This window comes from Berghia stephanieae, chromosome 7 (assembly GCF_034508935.2).
Source record: "Berghia stephanieae isolate SIO BIC M18660-M18661 chromosome 7, UCSD_Bste_1.3, whole genome shotgun sequence".
In the NCBI taxonomy this organism is placed as follows: Eukaryota; Metazoa; Mollusca; class Gastropoda; order Nudibranchia; family Aeolidiidae; genus Berghia; species Berghia stephanieae.
In genome coordinates this window covers 58690322-58705426 of record NC_088366.1, presented here as the reverse complement: position 1 = coordinate 58705426, position 15105 = coordinate 58690322, and the positions used below count along the sequence as shown (strand labels likewise).

Below are 15105 nucleotides of genomic sequence, written 5' to 3'. Positions count from 1 at the left end.
TCCTATTTACAAAAACAGGTTTATAATATATTTTCGGGACTGGAGATCACCCACAAGAAAGAGCTCCATGCCCAGCCCATTACGGCCTTGACCTTCTTCAACCCTCTCAAATATGTCATTACCGCCGCCAGGGATGGATGCAGTAAGTTTTTAAAAATTTTTTTTTGTTTTGATTCCAATCTTTTATAATAAAGGAATTGGATTCAATAATCTGATGTCGCGTTGCCAGGCAACGGCGGCCATCGTGGTTTTAAACAAAGAAAATCTGTACTTTTTATTCTTCATGCTGGCTAGAACTTTTCATATGTCTTGTGATCATAATGTGTAAAAGTCAAAACATGATCAGATTTATTATGTTTTTTTTCATCTGGATACGCTTTTATGCTCGTCGGAGAAATATTTCATAAGGGCATCTGCCATTGTTCCGATAGTTTAGAGCCAGTTACTAAGTTACCATGCGTCATTACGAGGGAAGTGACGTGATGGCTGTTGAAGCGTATTTGCGACCTCCCACCTCTCATCTGTATTATGCAGGATGAGTTAGTGCTTATTTTTATTATAAAATCTAATTACTTTTTAAACATCTTCTACCAAAGAAAATAACTTTGGTAGAAAATTTTTAAAAAGTAACTAATGCTTATAAATAAATTTAAAAAAAAAAAAAATTCCCTTTATTCATCCCCAAGGGGAAATTTGTCTTTAGGGTCTATTCCAAGGGAAGACTGGAATAACCCAGGCATTAGCCGCAGTGCAGCGCTGCAAAGCGAGCTAGGGCGAGGTGACTTGCTCAAGGCCACACAACGCAGCGGCAGGTGATCGAACTCGTTACCTTTTTGGATGCGAAGCAAAGACCGTACCGTTGAGCCACGCTGCCCCTATTATATTATGAAATCTAAATCATCCTGCATAATGTCAATTTAAAAAAAAAAAAGAAAAAAAAAAGAGCTTTATATAGCGCAATATCCACTAAATGTGCTCAAAGCGCTTTACAAGGGGTCCCTGATCAACAGCAACATTTAACATGTAGGACGGGACATGACGCCGGTTAGGCGGTATTACAATTTTTCGGACAAAGACAACGCCGTTAACGGCCAGGTACTCATTTTACACCTGAGTATGGTGAGAGAATGTGAGTAAAGAGCCCTTTCCAAGGACTCAACTATGCGGCGAGCACAAGGCTCGAACCCAGGACCTTCCGATCCAAAAGCGAATGTCATACCACTAGGCCACATAGCCTCAATGAGAGGTGAGAGGTCACAAATTCCTCCCAGTAGTCATTCTGAGCCATCAGGTGCATGGAGCCAGAGTTAATCCCAGTGTTTCACTTCGCTGCACTGAGCTGCAGATGATGCCTGGATTATGGATCATTCCCGTTTGCTTTTAGAATAAATCCTAAATAGAACTTTTTTTCCTTTGGGATGAATAAGGAGAATTTCATTTCATTTTATTGGTAAGATTTAAATATGCTTCAACAGTCGTAACGTCACTTCCTTCGTAATGACGCATGGTAACTTAGTAACTGGCTCTAAACTATCAGAACAATGGCGGACGCTCGTATGAAATATTTCTCCGATAAGCATAAAAGCGGAAAAAGAGAAAAAAAAAAAAAAGAAAAATCTGATCATGTTTTGACTTTTGTACATTCTGATCACAAGACATGAAAATTTTTAGCCAGCATGAAGAATAAAAAGTACCGATGTTCTTTGTTTAGAACCAGGATGGCCACCGTTGCTGGGTGACGTGACATCAGACTATTGAATCCAACTGTTATGTGCTTTGACGATATATATCAAGATCTTATTTCCCTTGTCGATGCCATATTTTCTCTTCCTTGATTGTCAATATCAAGTTTGTATCTTCATTTTCATCTTCTATTTCTTTTTTTAAAATTTTTTTTTATTTCAGTTAAAATCTGGGATGGCAACTGGAAAGTGAAGATGGTGTTTGTTGGTCATAACGATCAAGTGAACTTCCTGTCTATCTATCCTCATGGCCCCGCCTTCATCTCGGCATCGCTCGACTGTACGATTAGGGTGTGGAACATGGAGACGTGTGATGAAATCGATAAGTATGTCGGGTCGGTGATGGCAGAGAAAATAGAAAACGATGAACATATGACAAGTCGTCTCAAAACAATATTATGTTGGTTGGGTGATGGCAGAGAAAATAGAAAACGATGAACATATGACAAGTCGTCTCAAAACAATATTATGTTGGTTGGGTGATGGCAGAGAAAATAGAAAACGATGAACATATGACAAGTCGTCTCAAAACAATATTATGTTGGTTGGGTGATGGCAGAGAAAATAGAAAAATAAAGATGAATATGTGACGAGTCGTCTCAAAACAGTATTATGTTGGGTTGGATTTAGTGCTTAAAATTCAAGTTTAATCTTAAAACTATAAAATTTGAGTTAACCAGTTAACTGCTGTAGCCTGTGAAAACTCGTATTTAAAGATTTGGCCAGAAAACTCGTCCTTCAAAAATCGATCAATTTAAATGACCCTCGTCTTTGCAAAAACTCTCAAACCTGGGTCTTTGCAAAGTCTTCCTATAAGTCCCAAGTTTGAGAGTTTTGGCAAAGATGAGGGTTATTTAAATTGATCGATATTTGTTTCCGGAGTATGGCAGTTCACTGGTTAATATAAATGTCTATGTTAAGGTTGATGAGTTTTGTTTCTAAAACTTCAAGAAACTTAAAATACCTAATTCTGATTTTCTTGACTTTGAACTCAATTTAAAAAATAAAAAAAACCTAATTCTGATTGTCTTGACTTTGTACTCAATTTTTTTTCAAACCAAAACATTTTCTGAGGCCATTCACACAAAAAAAAAAAAAAAAAAATTTAAAAATCAATGTTTTTATATATGAATGTAATAATAATAATGAGCGCTTTATGTCGAAACCCCAAATGTAGTGGATAAGTCCAATATCAATTCAGGCAATAGCACTGCATCAGCCATATATTCTCATACGGTCATAATTCATTGTTTAAAGTTTCTTTGTTGGGAGCTTGCTTGTCTCTTACAGTGTCACATTACTCTGACAGTTGAGTTCTCATTACGGAAGAGAAGAATGTAATTAAAAACAAAAACAAAACAAAATAAAACTAAAACAAACAAACAAACGAACAAAAATTATGTAAAAAAACTGAACAAAACAAAACAAAAATAAAACAAATCCAAATTACCAAAACATTTACAATATATAAACAAAAATGCAAAGGATTTATCATAATGCATTAAATGAAGTGATCGAGGTCATCTTTAAACTGGAGAAAGCAATACCTTTGTGGTAGTGGTAAATTTTGTTAATTTTCTTTTTACTTTTTTTTCTTTTTTCTTTCTGTTTGAGAAATGTTTTTGCAAGATTTAAAATAAACAGGTTAGATTGTATTGTTGATGTTTGTAAGGATATACAATCTTAATCAATGTTCCTGTCCATTCCAGAACTGTGATCAGCGAGCCTATAGAAGGTATGGGCACCCAGATGAATTACGACATTTTCTACACACAAGCTGGTAAACACGTAGACTTGTGGAAGTTGGAACATCTTTTTCACATCCATACCAATATTGGGTAAGTTGTTATCTGTATCTGTATGGTTGGCGCTGAAGAAACCAATAGTCTGGTTGTATTTCAGCGGCGTCCTCATTGGGCGCGGGCCCATGTCAGTCGGGCCTTGAAATCGTTTAGGTGTGGTGCCATGATGACCAGTTCATCCTGCCCTTTCCAATCCGAGATAGTTCTAATGAAGGAAGAATTTCAATAAATGACAATCGCAATAGTTTATGAGAGTAATACAGCTGGGTGGGGTTCCCGACCTCCCATAGTGGGCATGGAGGTACTTGCTGCTGTGTGTTCTACCCCCCTTCTATCTGTTTTCCAAATTGCTTTCTGTCTTTGTCTTGCAATGAGATTACTTAGTTTTGTCCTGATCCTGGCCAGAGTCCTTGACTGAGAGGGAAACAGTCGAGTGTATAGTTATAGTTTGAGGAGATGAAATTTTTTTTCCTTGTAAATTATCTTTGTTATATACTGTTATTTTTTATTTTTTAACATATTATTTGTAAACATTTGAGTGTATTCCTATTAGTGGGAACTTGTGCTGATGTCTGGTTGAGACTTTTAGGTGATCTCAAACTAAGTACACTGATAGTGTGATCTTGGAATCTACATCTGTTTCCTATTTCAACCTTTCCCCTTTGTCTTACTTTTTCTTCAAGTCCTTTAATTGTACATCAAAAATGTTTTTACTATTCAATTTTCTCTCTTTTTACTGGCGCTGATATGACCTAAATGTGTTGCAAGTGTCGTAAAACCCTTTAAAAACAAAAAACAAAACAGAGTAATGGAGATGGATGATAATTTGCCTCGTAATGGTGTCAACGTTTCTACCAATAGCACAGAAATTACTCAGTCATGATGAAATTGAATTGCGCATACAAGATCTTCTAAAAGTGAGCTTTTATATAGCGCAATATCCACTAAACATGCTCAAAGTGCTTTACAATTAGTCCCTGACCAACAGCAACACGTAACATAAAGAACAAAACATGACGTTTGTTAGGCGATATTACAATTTTTTTCAGACAAAAACAACGCTGTTAATGGCAAGATACTCATTTTACACTTGAGTACAGTGAGAGAATGTAAAGAAGGAGTCTTTTCCAAGGACTCAACTATGTTCAAGCGAGGTTCAAACCCAGGACCTTCCGATCCGAAAGCGAGTGTCATACCACAAGACCATTCATCTGTTTAAACTCTTATATGTGTGCATGAACGTTTACAAATGGAAACATTAAAAAAAAATTATAAGGCTAGAAAAATGCATACAAGTTGTCTTTTTTTTTTTTTTTTGCTCGCTAATTGAAAGATATTGACAAAAATTGCATTAAAAAAAATAAAGAAGCAAACCCAAACTACTTTACATTGACAGTTAAAATCCGTTCCGATTAGACTCTGAAAACGCCTACAAATTGGATTTCCTTCATCATGATGTCTGAACCTGGGTTTGGACTTGCAATTATTTTTTCATAAAATCAGGAGTCCACCTAGAACTATAACCATTATAGAAGGAATGAAGTTGACATCACTCAGCTCTTTGTAGTTGTTTTTAGACAGCCATTTTAATGATAAGTTCTCACTAAATTTTATCTATCGGACTTAAAACATTAAAGATTACACACAGTTTTGTGTGTTGGTATGTTATATCGGGCTAGCAGATCTTGTGAGTATTTTACCTAAACACATATAATCAATACTGACCACCCATGTTTAAAATGGATCCTTTCTCTCCCCTCACCAGCTATCGAGTGAATAACATTAAGGTTACAACGCATCCGTCCCACCCTCAACGCGCTGTGCTGATGTGTAGAGATTCCAGCATACGAATAGTGTGTCCTTCTAATGGAGAAGTCCTCACCACTCTACTCATGAATGCGTCGGATGGATTAGTGGATGCTGCTTATGCTATTGCAGAAAGTAATTTGCTTTCTTTTTTTATTTTTTTATTCTCTTTTTTTTTCCCTTATTTCTTACCACAACTTGCCTTATCTCAGCTTAATTGCAAATAGTCACCATGATTATCATTGTATTAATCATCATCATCATCATCATCATCATCATCATCATCATCATCATCATCATCATCATCATCCTCATCATCATCATCATCATCATCATCATAATAATGATAATAATAATGAAAATAATAATAATATTAATAATGATAATAATAATAATAATAATAATAATAATAATAATAATAATAATAATAATAATATTGAAAATAATAATTATAATGATAATAATAAAAATGATAATAAATAATAATAATAATAATAATAATAATAATAATAATAATATAATAATAATAATAATAATAATAATAATAATAATAATAATAATAATAATAATAATAATAATAATAATAATAATAATCGTCGTTGTCGACGTCGTCATCATCATCATCATCATCATCATCATCATCATCATCATCATCATCACCATCATCATCATTATTATCATCATCATCATCATCACCATCATCATCATCATCATCATCATCATCATCATCATCATCATCATCACCATCACCATCATCATCATCATCATTACCATCATCATCATCATCATCATCATCATCATCATCATCATCATCATCATTACCATCATCATCATAATCAACATTATTATCTATCAACCACAGATGTGATATTTACAGTAGTTGGATGTGGTGACATCATCAAATCTCGGACGGACGTCAATCCCTGTCAAGTCGTATCTCGCTGGAGATGTACTGACACCAGAGGTGATGTATTAAATCTATAACATTTCATTACCGTACATGAATGTGTTTTTAATTTCTTTATCTCACCAGCAAACGTGAAGTAGGTAATATAAAATTGTTAGCTTTATCTGAATTGACTATCCAATCTGTTTTGTTCATCAATGCTGATGGTTTTCCTCGGATCCGCTAAAATTCACAATTCTGGAATCAGAGGAGGAATTTCCTCCTTTTTAAAAATTACATTTCCCCAAATCAAGTATTTATCATAGCAGTAAGTTCACAATTCCAACACACAGAACCAACACATATAAAAACAAATTCAAACCAAAAATCATCAAGGAATGGAACATTTTCCCACCAGAAATCCTAGATATTACCAACAACACAACAACAAATTTGGTCAACTATTAAACACTTATTTTTCAATACAGTAACACGATGGAGAAAGTCACCACATAAATAGTATATAATCTGCAGTGATGGGTAAATCGCCTTTTGCAGATAAAGACGTTGAATTTGAACTTAAACAAATGTACTGGCAGTGAGAGACTTGATGTGTGGTGGAACAAATAGGAGCCGTTACCCACTGTCCAGAAGTCAGCCAGAGAGAATCAATAGTTTATCATTAGGCTTAGTGCAGTAACAGTGGGTCTTAAAGGCAATCGTGCAAAATTTTCCCCCCTTTTTCACTTTTTGTCACCATCAGCACTGGTGTATATATATTTTTTTTTGGAGTGATATCAATATTCAAAATCTCAAATTTTATTTTACTCGACAACGCAAGTGTATATCATAGTCAAACGATTTTGATATATGAATAAAACCATTTTTATATGACAAATATGAATCATTAAAATATTTCATTTATTATTATAGATGTATCTGTATTTATGTTAAAAAAATTGAATGTTTATGATTTACATTGAACATTTCGCTCATGATTAAAATACATGCTTTTTTTGGATGCTTCTGATTGAATTAATTGTAACAATAATGATGTCTTTGGTCAGAAATTGTTCAAGTCAGTGAAAATCCAGCTATTCAGGAGGTTTAATAAATAATTACCGACTATATTATGATCCAATGAAAATGCACGGTTTCATCACATGTCAAAACGAAGACTTTTCATAAGATAATTTTTACACAATATTTATAGACCCAATGAATCAATGGGGCCTAAAATTAGAAGTCTTTTGATTATGTGTATAATTAGCATTGTTCGTGTACTGTGTTAGGGCTTAATGATTAAGTTAATCTATGTTATGCGCCCAGAGCCCTCCTGATGAAGGGATGTTTGGCGCACTATAAATCTATACCATTATTATTATTATTAAGTCGCATATTCATGGAGTTGAACATTTTCCGACCAAAGTAATTGATATCAGGACGAATGAAATGTCATGTTATATAATATTTTTGAATGCAATGTTTTTTTGTTTTTGTTTGTTTATTAAACATAATCCATCTTTAATCTACTTACTATTTGTCAAATAGCTTTTTATAACTTACACAGTATTGTGTGTGTATAAAGTCTAACACGCTATGCTTCACTACGGACCTGACATCACTGGTTGCATTTGGTTTCAACACTGCGTTGAGTGATTTTGTCAAATAACGTCATTTGTTATTTATGTGTTGTTTTTTTTTTACCTAGAAATGACAAGATTAATAAGAGAATAATTCAATGTTTTATCATAGTGATAAACTATATTTGCTTGCAAGATGGCAGAAAGTTTCAGATGAGATCCTTTTGGATCAAGTATTGCAATTCATCATTTTATTTTTGTATACATTATTTGACGTCAACATCTAATGGGCATATAGCAGTATAATTTGATTTATCATTAAAAGGTGAATATAAAAATAGTAATGATAATAAAGTAGATGTTTAAGTGTTAGCTCTACACGTAATCTCAAAATGAGAGGAATGAAAGATATGGTTAGGCTAAATGAAGAGGAAATATATCAGATCATAAGACAATACAACAAGATTGCTTGGTTATTGATTTAAGTGAAAATGAGCGAAGCAAGCAAAACCGTTTCTATGTCAAGTTTTTGACTGAGGTAGATTTTTATTCAAAATGCCCTTTAATAATTTCGACTTTTTTGTTTTGTTTTGGTTTTTATATTCTTCTCTTCTGGTCTGACTTTAAAGTTTATGATATGAAGATATGAAGAAGATAGCTATTACTATTACAAATTTTCAAAGCTAAAGGAGAGGAAAATGATTTGGATAAGTTTTAAAAGTCCATCTTAAAAAAAAACTCCATATCATTTTGAATAGTATGTTTTCCAATATATTGGATGTCTTTGAAATGCATGGGATAACACAAAACTGAGGCATTCGCTTTGTTGAAATAACTCTAATTAATCTAAACTATGTATTTGTATATTATGAAAGACAACATTTATATATTCCAAATATTTTATTTCATGTGAGGCATCAGTCACATGATTTGAAACTGGTTTTATTATTAATCAGCTTTATATAAACAATATCTTAAAATGCTAGCACTAATAGGATATGTATATATACGTATACAACAAACTGTTGATAATGAATGACGTGCTGTTTGACAATGTTAATTTGCACGTACTCACGTACCTCGTAAACAGCTGCATTGATTTTCTGCTGTGGTCACGTTAACAACATTAAGTATAATAAAAAAATTTGTTTACAGGCTTGCATGCATGATGTCAAATGTTGGGGCTTTAACTTGTATGAGTTGATGTGAAATAAATAAATATACTAATACAATGCATGTGATAAAATGAAATATATTATGTGTTACTTTAACAACGCATTTGATAAATAGTCCGTTTTAACACGAATGTTATGATAATTTTGTTTGAAAAACGAACAAAAAACAAAAAAAAAAACATAAAAAATAAACAAAACGATAAAAATCCTTTGAAAACCTCGACAAATCATCAAAGAAAAGACGAAAAAAAAGGCAAACAAACAAACAAAATAAATTTAAATGCAAACCGAAACTTCTTCCTCCTCCCCCCCCCCTCCCCACCCCTTCCAAAAGAAAAAGCAAAAAACAAACAGAGATATAGTTGTGATTCTTCAAAGAATTTTTTGCCATCAAATTTTGTTAGGCAATTGAGAGTTTTAAAATATTTAGGGTAGTAATTGGAAGAAAAGTTTTTTTTGTCTTTAATTTCAAAATATTTAATAGATTTAAAGCACTATCCGTAATACAAATTTAAAAATTTGATTTTGAAGACAAATGTGTTAATAAAACGGTATAAAAAAATAAACCACACCCTCCCACACCCTCACATTAACAAGAAATGAATAATAAAAAAATAAACAGACAAACAAGCAAACAAAATTCTGAAATAATAAAATAATAAAAACCCAAAATAAACAAACCCAATAAACTAACTTACAAAATTGCTCAGCAATGCAACTGATATAAAATATTATAATAGTATAAAGAAGTACTTTAAATAATGCAACATTTTGTGGAGTGACTCATTTTGCTTTTTAAATTTACTGTGCTTACTTTAATCAGGAGGGTGAGTGATTTGCATCTCAAATCTTTGTCTGATTGTCTTCACAACATTGATGTTTTGTCCTTGAGTTTGTCACTGGTATAAAGGAGGCCGGTTCACAATTTATTTCTCTTCTCTGTCTTTTTTATGCGGCTATGTGGTCTATTGGTATGGATCAGAAGGTCCTGGGTTCGAGTCCTGAGCAGTGCATGGTTGAGTTCTTGGAAAAAGCTTTTTACTCACATTCTCTCACCGTACTCAGGTGTAAAATGAGTACCTTGCTGGTGACAGCATTGTCTCTGTCTGAAAAATTGTAATATTGCCTAACAGGTGTCATGTCTTGTCCTACATGTTAAGTGTTGCTGTTGGCTAGGTACCCCTTGTAAAGCGCTTTGAGTGGATATTGTGATACACCATATAACAGCTCAAGGTTTTTGTTTTTTTTTTACTTTCTGACAAAATAGAAACTCGAAACATCTTCGTCTCTTGTTGTCATATCCTCAAACTGTACAGTCTTTATGATTTATTGTTTCACTGAATAAGTTTCAGAGTAGTGTTCTAAAATCAAACCATATTTTACTCAGTTTCAGCGGGTGGTTGGATGGGAGCATCACCCTTGAATCATATACCTATGATGTTCGCATGGGTGTACGATCCGATAGTGATGTCGTTTCTTCTTCTCTTTACTAGCCTATCCTGCTTCTTTGGTTTGTGATTGTATTTTTGACAAGGGGATATATTTTTTTCTGTAAATCTTCTGCCTGTTTGTTCTTAGTTATTTATAATTTAGCTTATGATATATTTAGGTTATGATTTTGATTGACATTTGTACTATTTTTGTTAGATTGCTTGTTTTTTTGTTTCAGCGGTCTCTCATATAACCTCAATTGTGTTGGAAGAGACCTAAAGCAACAAACAAACAAACAAAACTCAGTTTCAACTTGTGTTCTTATTTTTAATTATTCATCTATTGAAAAAAAACAATGCGTTTTACTTTTCCAGTAAAAGAAATAATTAAAAATTAAAAAGTAAAAAAATAGAGCATTTATAAATCACAATATCCATTAAATGTGCTCAAAGTGCTTTACAGGGATCAAAGCCAGCAGCAACACCTAACATGTAGGACGAGACATGACGCCTATTAGGCAATATTACTGACAGGGACAATGCTGTTAATGGCCAGGTACTCTTTTTTACACCTGAGTATGGTTAGAGAATGTGAGTAAAGAGCCTTTTTTCAAGGACTCAATTATGCACCACTTAGAGAGAGTGGAACTTGAACCTTCCGATTGGATCAGGGCAAGTGCATACTACTAGACCACCTAGCCACATAAATAACTTTAAAAAAAATAAAAATTTTGAATGAGCTTTTTATAGCGCAATATCCACTAAATGTGCTCAAAGTGCTTTACAAGGGGTTCCTGGTCAACAGCAACACTTAACATGTAGGACGGGACATGACGCCTGTTAGGCGATATTACAATTTTTTTGGACAGAGACAACGCTGTAAATGGCCAGGTACTCATTTTACACCTGAGTACGATGAGAGAAGGTGAGTGAAGAGCCTTTTCCAAGGACCCAACTATGCGCCGAGAGAGGCTCGAACCCTCCATGACCTTCCGATCTGAAAGTGGGTGTCATACCACTAGACCACAAAGCCGCACAATTCTTAACCACTTAACAACTTCATGAAAAGAAATGAAGATAGATCCATTTAATTAATTTTCAGACCAAAATGTTTCTAAATTGTTTTTTGTCCAAAGTATCGCGCTTAGAGGACGTTTAGCGGATATTGTGCTATATAAAAAAATCTCCAATTTCAAGTCCATACACACATTTTAAAATTATTTTTGTTCACTTCTCTCACAAGAGATTTGATTTTTACACAGCCTTTTCTTTCATATATCACACATGGCTTGTTGCTATTCAAGATTTGGTTCTTTCGTTAAACATACGATATCCATGATTGTTTATTCACAACAAAATGCTGTATAGGCCAAATTGCTCAAAATGATCAATTGTTTCTTTAGAAATTATGAAATTGTAAGCACTATACATAGCAGAGATCATTTCATTTTAAATAATAATAATAATAATAATAATAATAATAATAATAATAATAATAATAATAATAATAATAATAATAATAATAAGCATATTTATATAGCGCCTTTCGTCGAAACCTCAAAGCGCTTTAAAAAAAAAAAAATAAATAAAAAAAAAAATTCAACCAAGGTATCAAAACAATTAAGAGTATAAAAGGGCATCAATACATCATCAATATAAATGTCACATACAATACATTTAAAATTCAATTAAGTAAATATGTCCTGAAAAGATGTGTTTTCAGGGCTTTTTTGAAAATGTATATTGAGCTCGAGAATCTCACAGATTGAGGGAGATCATTCCAAATCGTGGGTCCGAATTTCATAAGAGACCTAAACTCTAGTATACGATGAAGAAATCTATAGATCATCCCAGTTTGATTAAAACAGCAAGTTCACTAGAATATATAAGTTTAAATTATGTTTAAAAAAAGATAAATATGTCTTTGATTGTTGAAAATATAGAGTAACAAAATTAACTATAATAAAAAGAGAAGTTTTGATGATGACAAAACCAGCTATAAATCTGGTAACAAATTTATGATTAAAAAGGCTACAACTATTACTATGTTTATGAATAACAAGAAAACGTTTCCCTCATCTCTCAATTTATTAAACAAAAAAATAAATGGGCTTACCTTTCACGGCCTTAGCGGCCAGTTTCAGAATTTTCCCCAAACTTCAGATCCACTCAACACAAAAATATATTTTTCTTACTCAAACAGAAGATTAACAAGCACATTCTATGCATAATATTGTTCAGCAAAATGAGCTCTACAACACAGTACCAAGTTTTTTTTTATGGCTATTATAAACAAATGTGACCCTTCGCCTCAAAACGGTATTAAGTCGGGTTGGTTAAGATGATGAAAATTGAATTTATAGCCAGAAATATCAGACTTGTGTTGAGTTTGTATGTTTTATTGAGGAGAATGGATACCATATTTTAGGGTGTTAATGCCAACAATTTGTATTTTTGACCAGTTTAACATTTATTTCGGCTTTTAAGCATCTGGTTCGTTCTGACATAATACCGTTTTGAGACGATGGGTCACAAATTTTCTTCAAAATTTATGAGAAACAAGAATAATCAGAAGAGAAAGTTGTTGTTTGCATCGTAACGAATTTTCCTGTAGTTGGCAAGGAGAGGGTTAAAGAATTTGTTTAGGGCTGCCCTGGGTGTATTGTCCTGATATGTTACGTGTTGCTGTTGGCCTGGGACCCTGTGCGGCTATGTGGTCTAGTGGTATGACACTCGCTTTCGGATCGGAAGGTCCTGGGTTCGAGCCTCGCTTGGCGCATAAGTTGAGTCCTTGGAAAAGACTCTTTACTCACATTATCTCACCATACTCAGGTGTAAAATGAGTACCTGACCGTTAACAGCGTTGTCTCTGTCCGAAAAATTGTAATATCGCCTAACAGGCATCATGTCTCGTCCTACATGTTAAGTGTTGCTGTTGGCCAGGGACCCCTTGTAAAGTGCTTTGAGCACATTTAGTGGATATTGCGCATTATAAAAGCTCATTTAAAGACCCTTTGTAAAGGTCGTTGAGCATGCTTTAGTGGATATTGCACTATATAATTAAAGCTCAATTTTAATCCTACTACAAAATTCATTTATGGAACACACTCGTATCATTAGACTCTCGTTGAATTTTAAAAGTAGACATATAATATTATCGTATAAAACTGTTGGTTAAAAAAAATTTATTAACGAATAGTTTTTTTTTTTTTTTAAATTTAATCTGTCTGAAAACCCACACACCACACGAGCACGTGTGCTTTGTTTTTTATTCATGAATATGACATTAACACTAAACAAGTACTAGATATAGAAAGAACTGTAAAAAGCATTCGAAATTGAATAATTATTCATTACTAAATAAATCAATAAAAATATATATACATCAATCAATCAATAAATATATAAACAAATAAATCAAGTAATAAATTAATGAATAGATAAATAAATAAATAAATAAATAAGATAAATAAATATATAAATAAATAATCAATCAAATCAATCAATAAATAAACTTTATTTATCCATGAGGAAATTGGTATTTACAAACATGAATTAAAAGAATGAATAAATACATGTTATAAATGTTGGTTTTTTCCCCGCAATTTTAGAAGGCAACATCGCAAATAATATAAAAATAAAAATAAATAAAAATGTATCTATAAAGTTAATACCAATACATATAAATAAATGATATATTTTGTAAAAGGCATGTGTATTATATATGATAAGATATAGATATTGCAAGAATGTTATTTGAATAACTGGTAACATTTGGGTGGAATCATTGAATAATACCATCTGGCTGGGTGGGGTTCCCAACCTCCCATTGTTGGCATGGAGGCACTTACTCTGTCTTCTATCCCCCTTTATCTGTTTTCCAACATGCTGTCTGTCTTTGTCTTGGATTGAGATTACTTTGTTTTGTCCAGGCCCTGGCCTGATACCCTGGCTGAGAGGGAAACAGTCTAGTTAGTTTTGTGGAGATATTTTTTCCCCCTTGTAAATCATTTCCCTGTTATGCACTGTATTATGTTTTGTTTACATAGTATATATTATAATTTGTAAACATTTGAGTGTATTCCTCTTAGTAGGGACCTGTGCTTGTGTCTGAATGAGACTTTTAATTGATCTCAAACTAAGTAAATTGATAGTGTGCTCTTGGAATCTACATCTGTTTCCTATTTGAACCAATTTCCCTTTGTCTTACCCTTTCTCGCGCGCTTTAATTTTAATTCTAGAACTTTCTACTATCCCGTTTTCTTCCTTTTTTACTTTCACTGATATAACCTAAACGTGTTGCAAGCGCCGTAAAACCCTTAAAAACATTAAATAAACATAATACAATTTGGAGAATGCAGGAATAATAAATACCACAGGGTCTAATATTAATTATAATCTAAGCAAAGTCCTGTAACCGATAACCTGACCTCATGCAGAAATGTGCAACTATCTCTTGGTGTATGAGTACGTGGTTGATCCCACTGCCTCTAATGATATCTGGGCCATGATGAAGCGTAGCGTGCAGACCAAAAGTCTCCAGCAAACGACAGGTGGCAGTGCCAGCAACAACAGGACCCTGCTTCTGGGTGGACGGAAGGACGGCTACATCTGTGTCTTCGACTGGAATACAGGAGATGTCACCTTTAAAGTCGAGGTGAGTCATCAAAATAAAAATAAA

The 15105-nt window shown here is 33.3% G+C and overlaps 1 protein-coding gene across 6 annotated transcripts in view; it reads left to right on the top strand.

The window, feature by feature from the left end:
- LOC144977566 (uncharacterized) overlaps nucleotides 1–15105 on the top strand; it is a 73047-nt gene that overhangs the window by 5741 nt on the left and 52201 nt on the right. For all 6 annotated transcript variants that reach the window (XM_078922924.1, XM_078922922.1, XM_078922923.1 and 3 more), the window contains exons 6-11: nucleotides 19–142; nucleotides 1906–2068; nucleotides 3452–3580; nucleotides 5310–5485; nucleotides 6213–6314; nucleotides 14864–15081. In XM_078922924.1, coding sequence (XP_078779050.1) covers nucleotides 19–142; nucleotides 1906–2068; nucleotides 3452–3580; nucleotides 5310–5485; nucleotides 6213–6314; nucleotides 14864–15081 — 912 coding nt within the window. The remainder of the gene's footprint in view (nucleotides 1–18; nucleotides 143–1905; nucleotides 2069–3451; nucleotides 3581–5309; nucleotides 5486–6212; nucleotides 6315–14863; nucleotides 15082–15105) is intronic.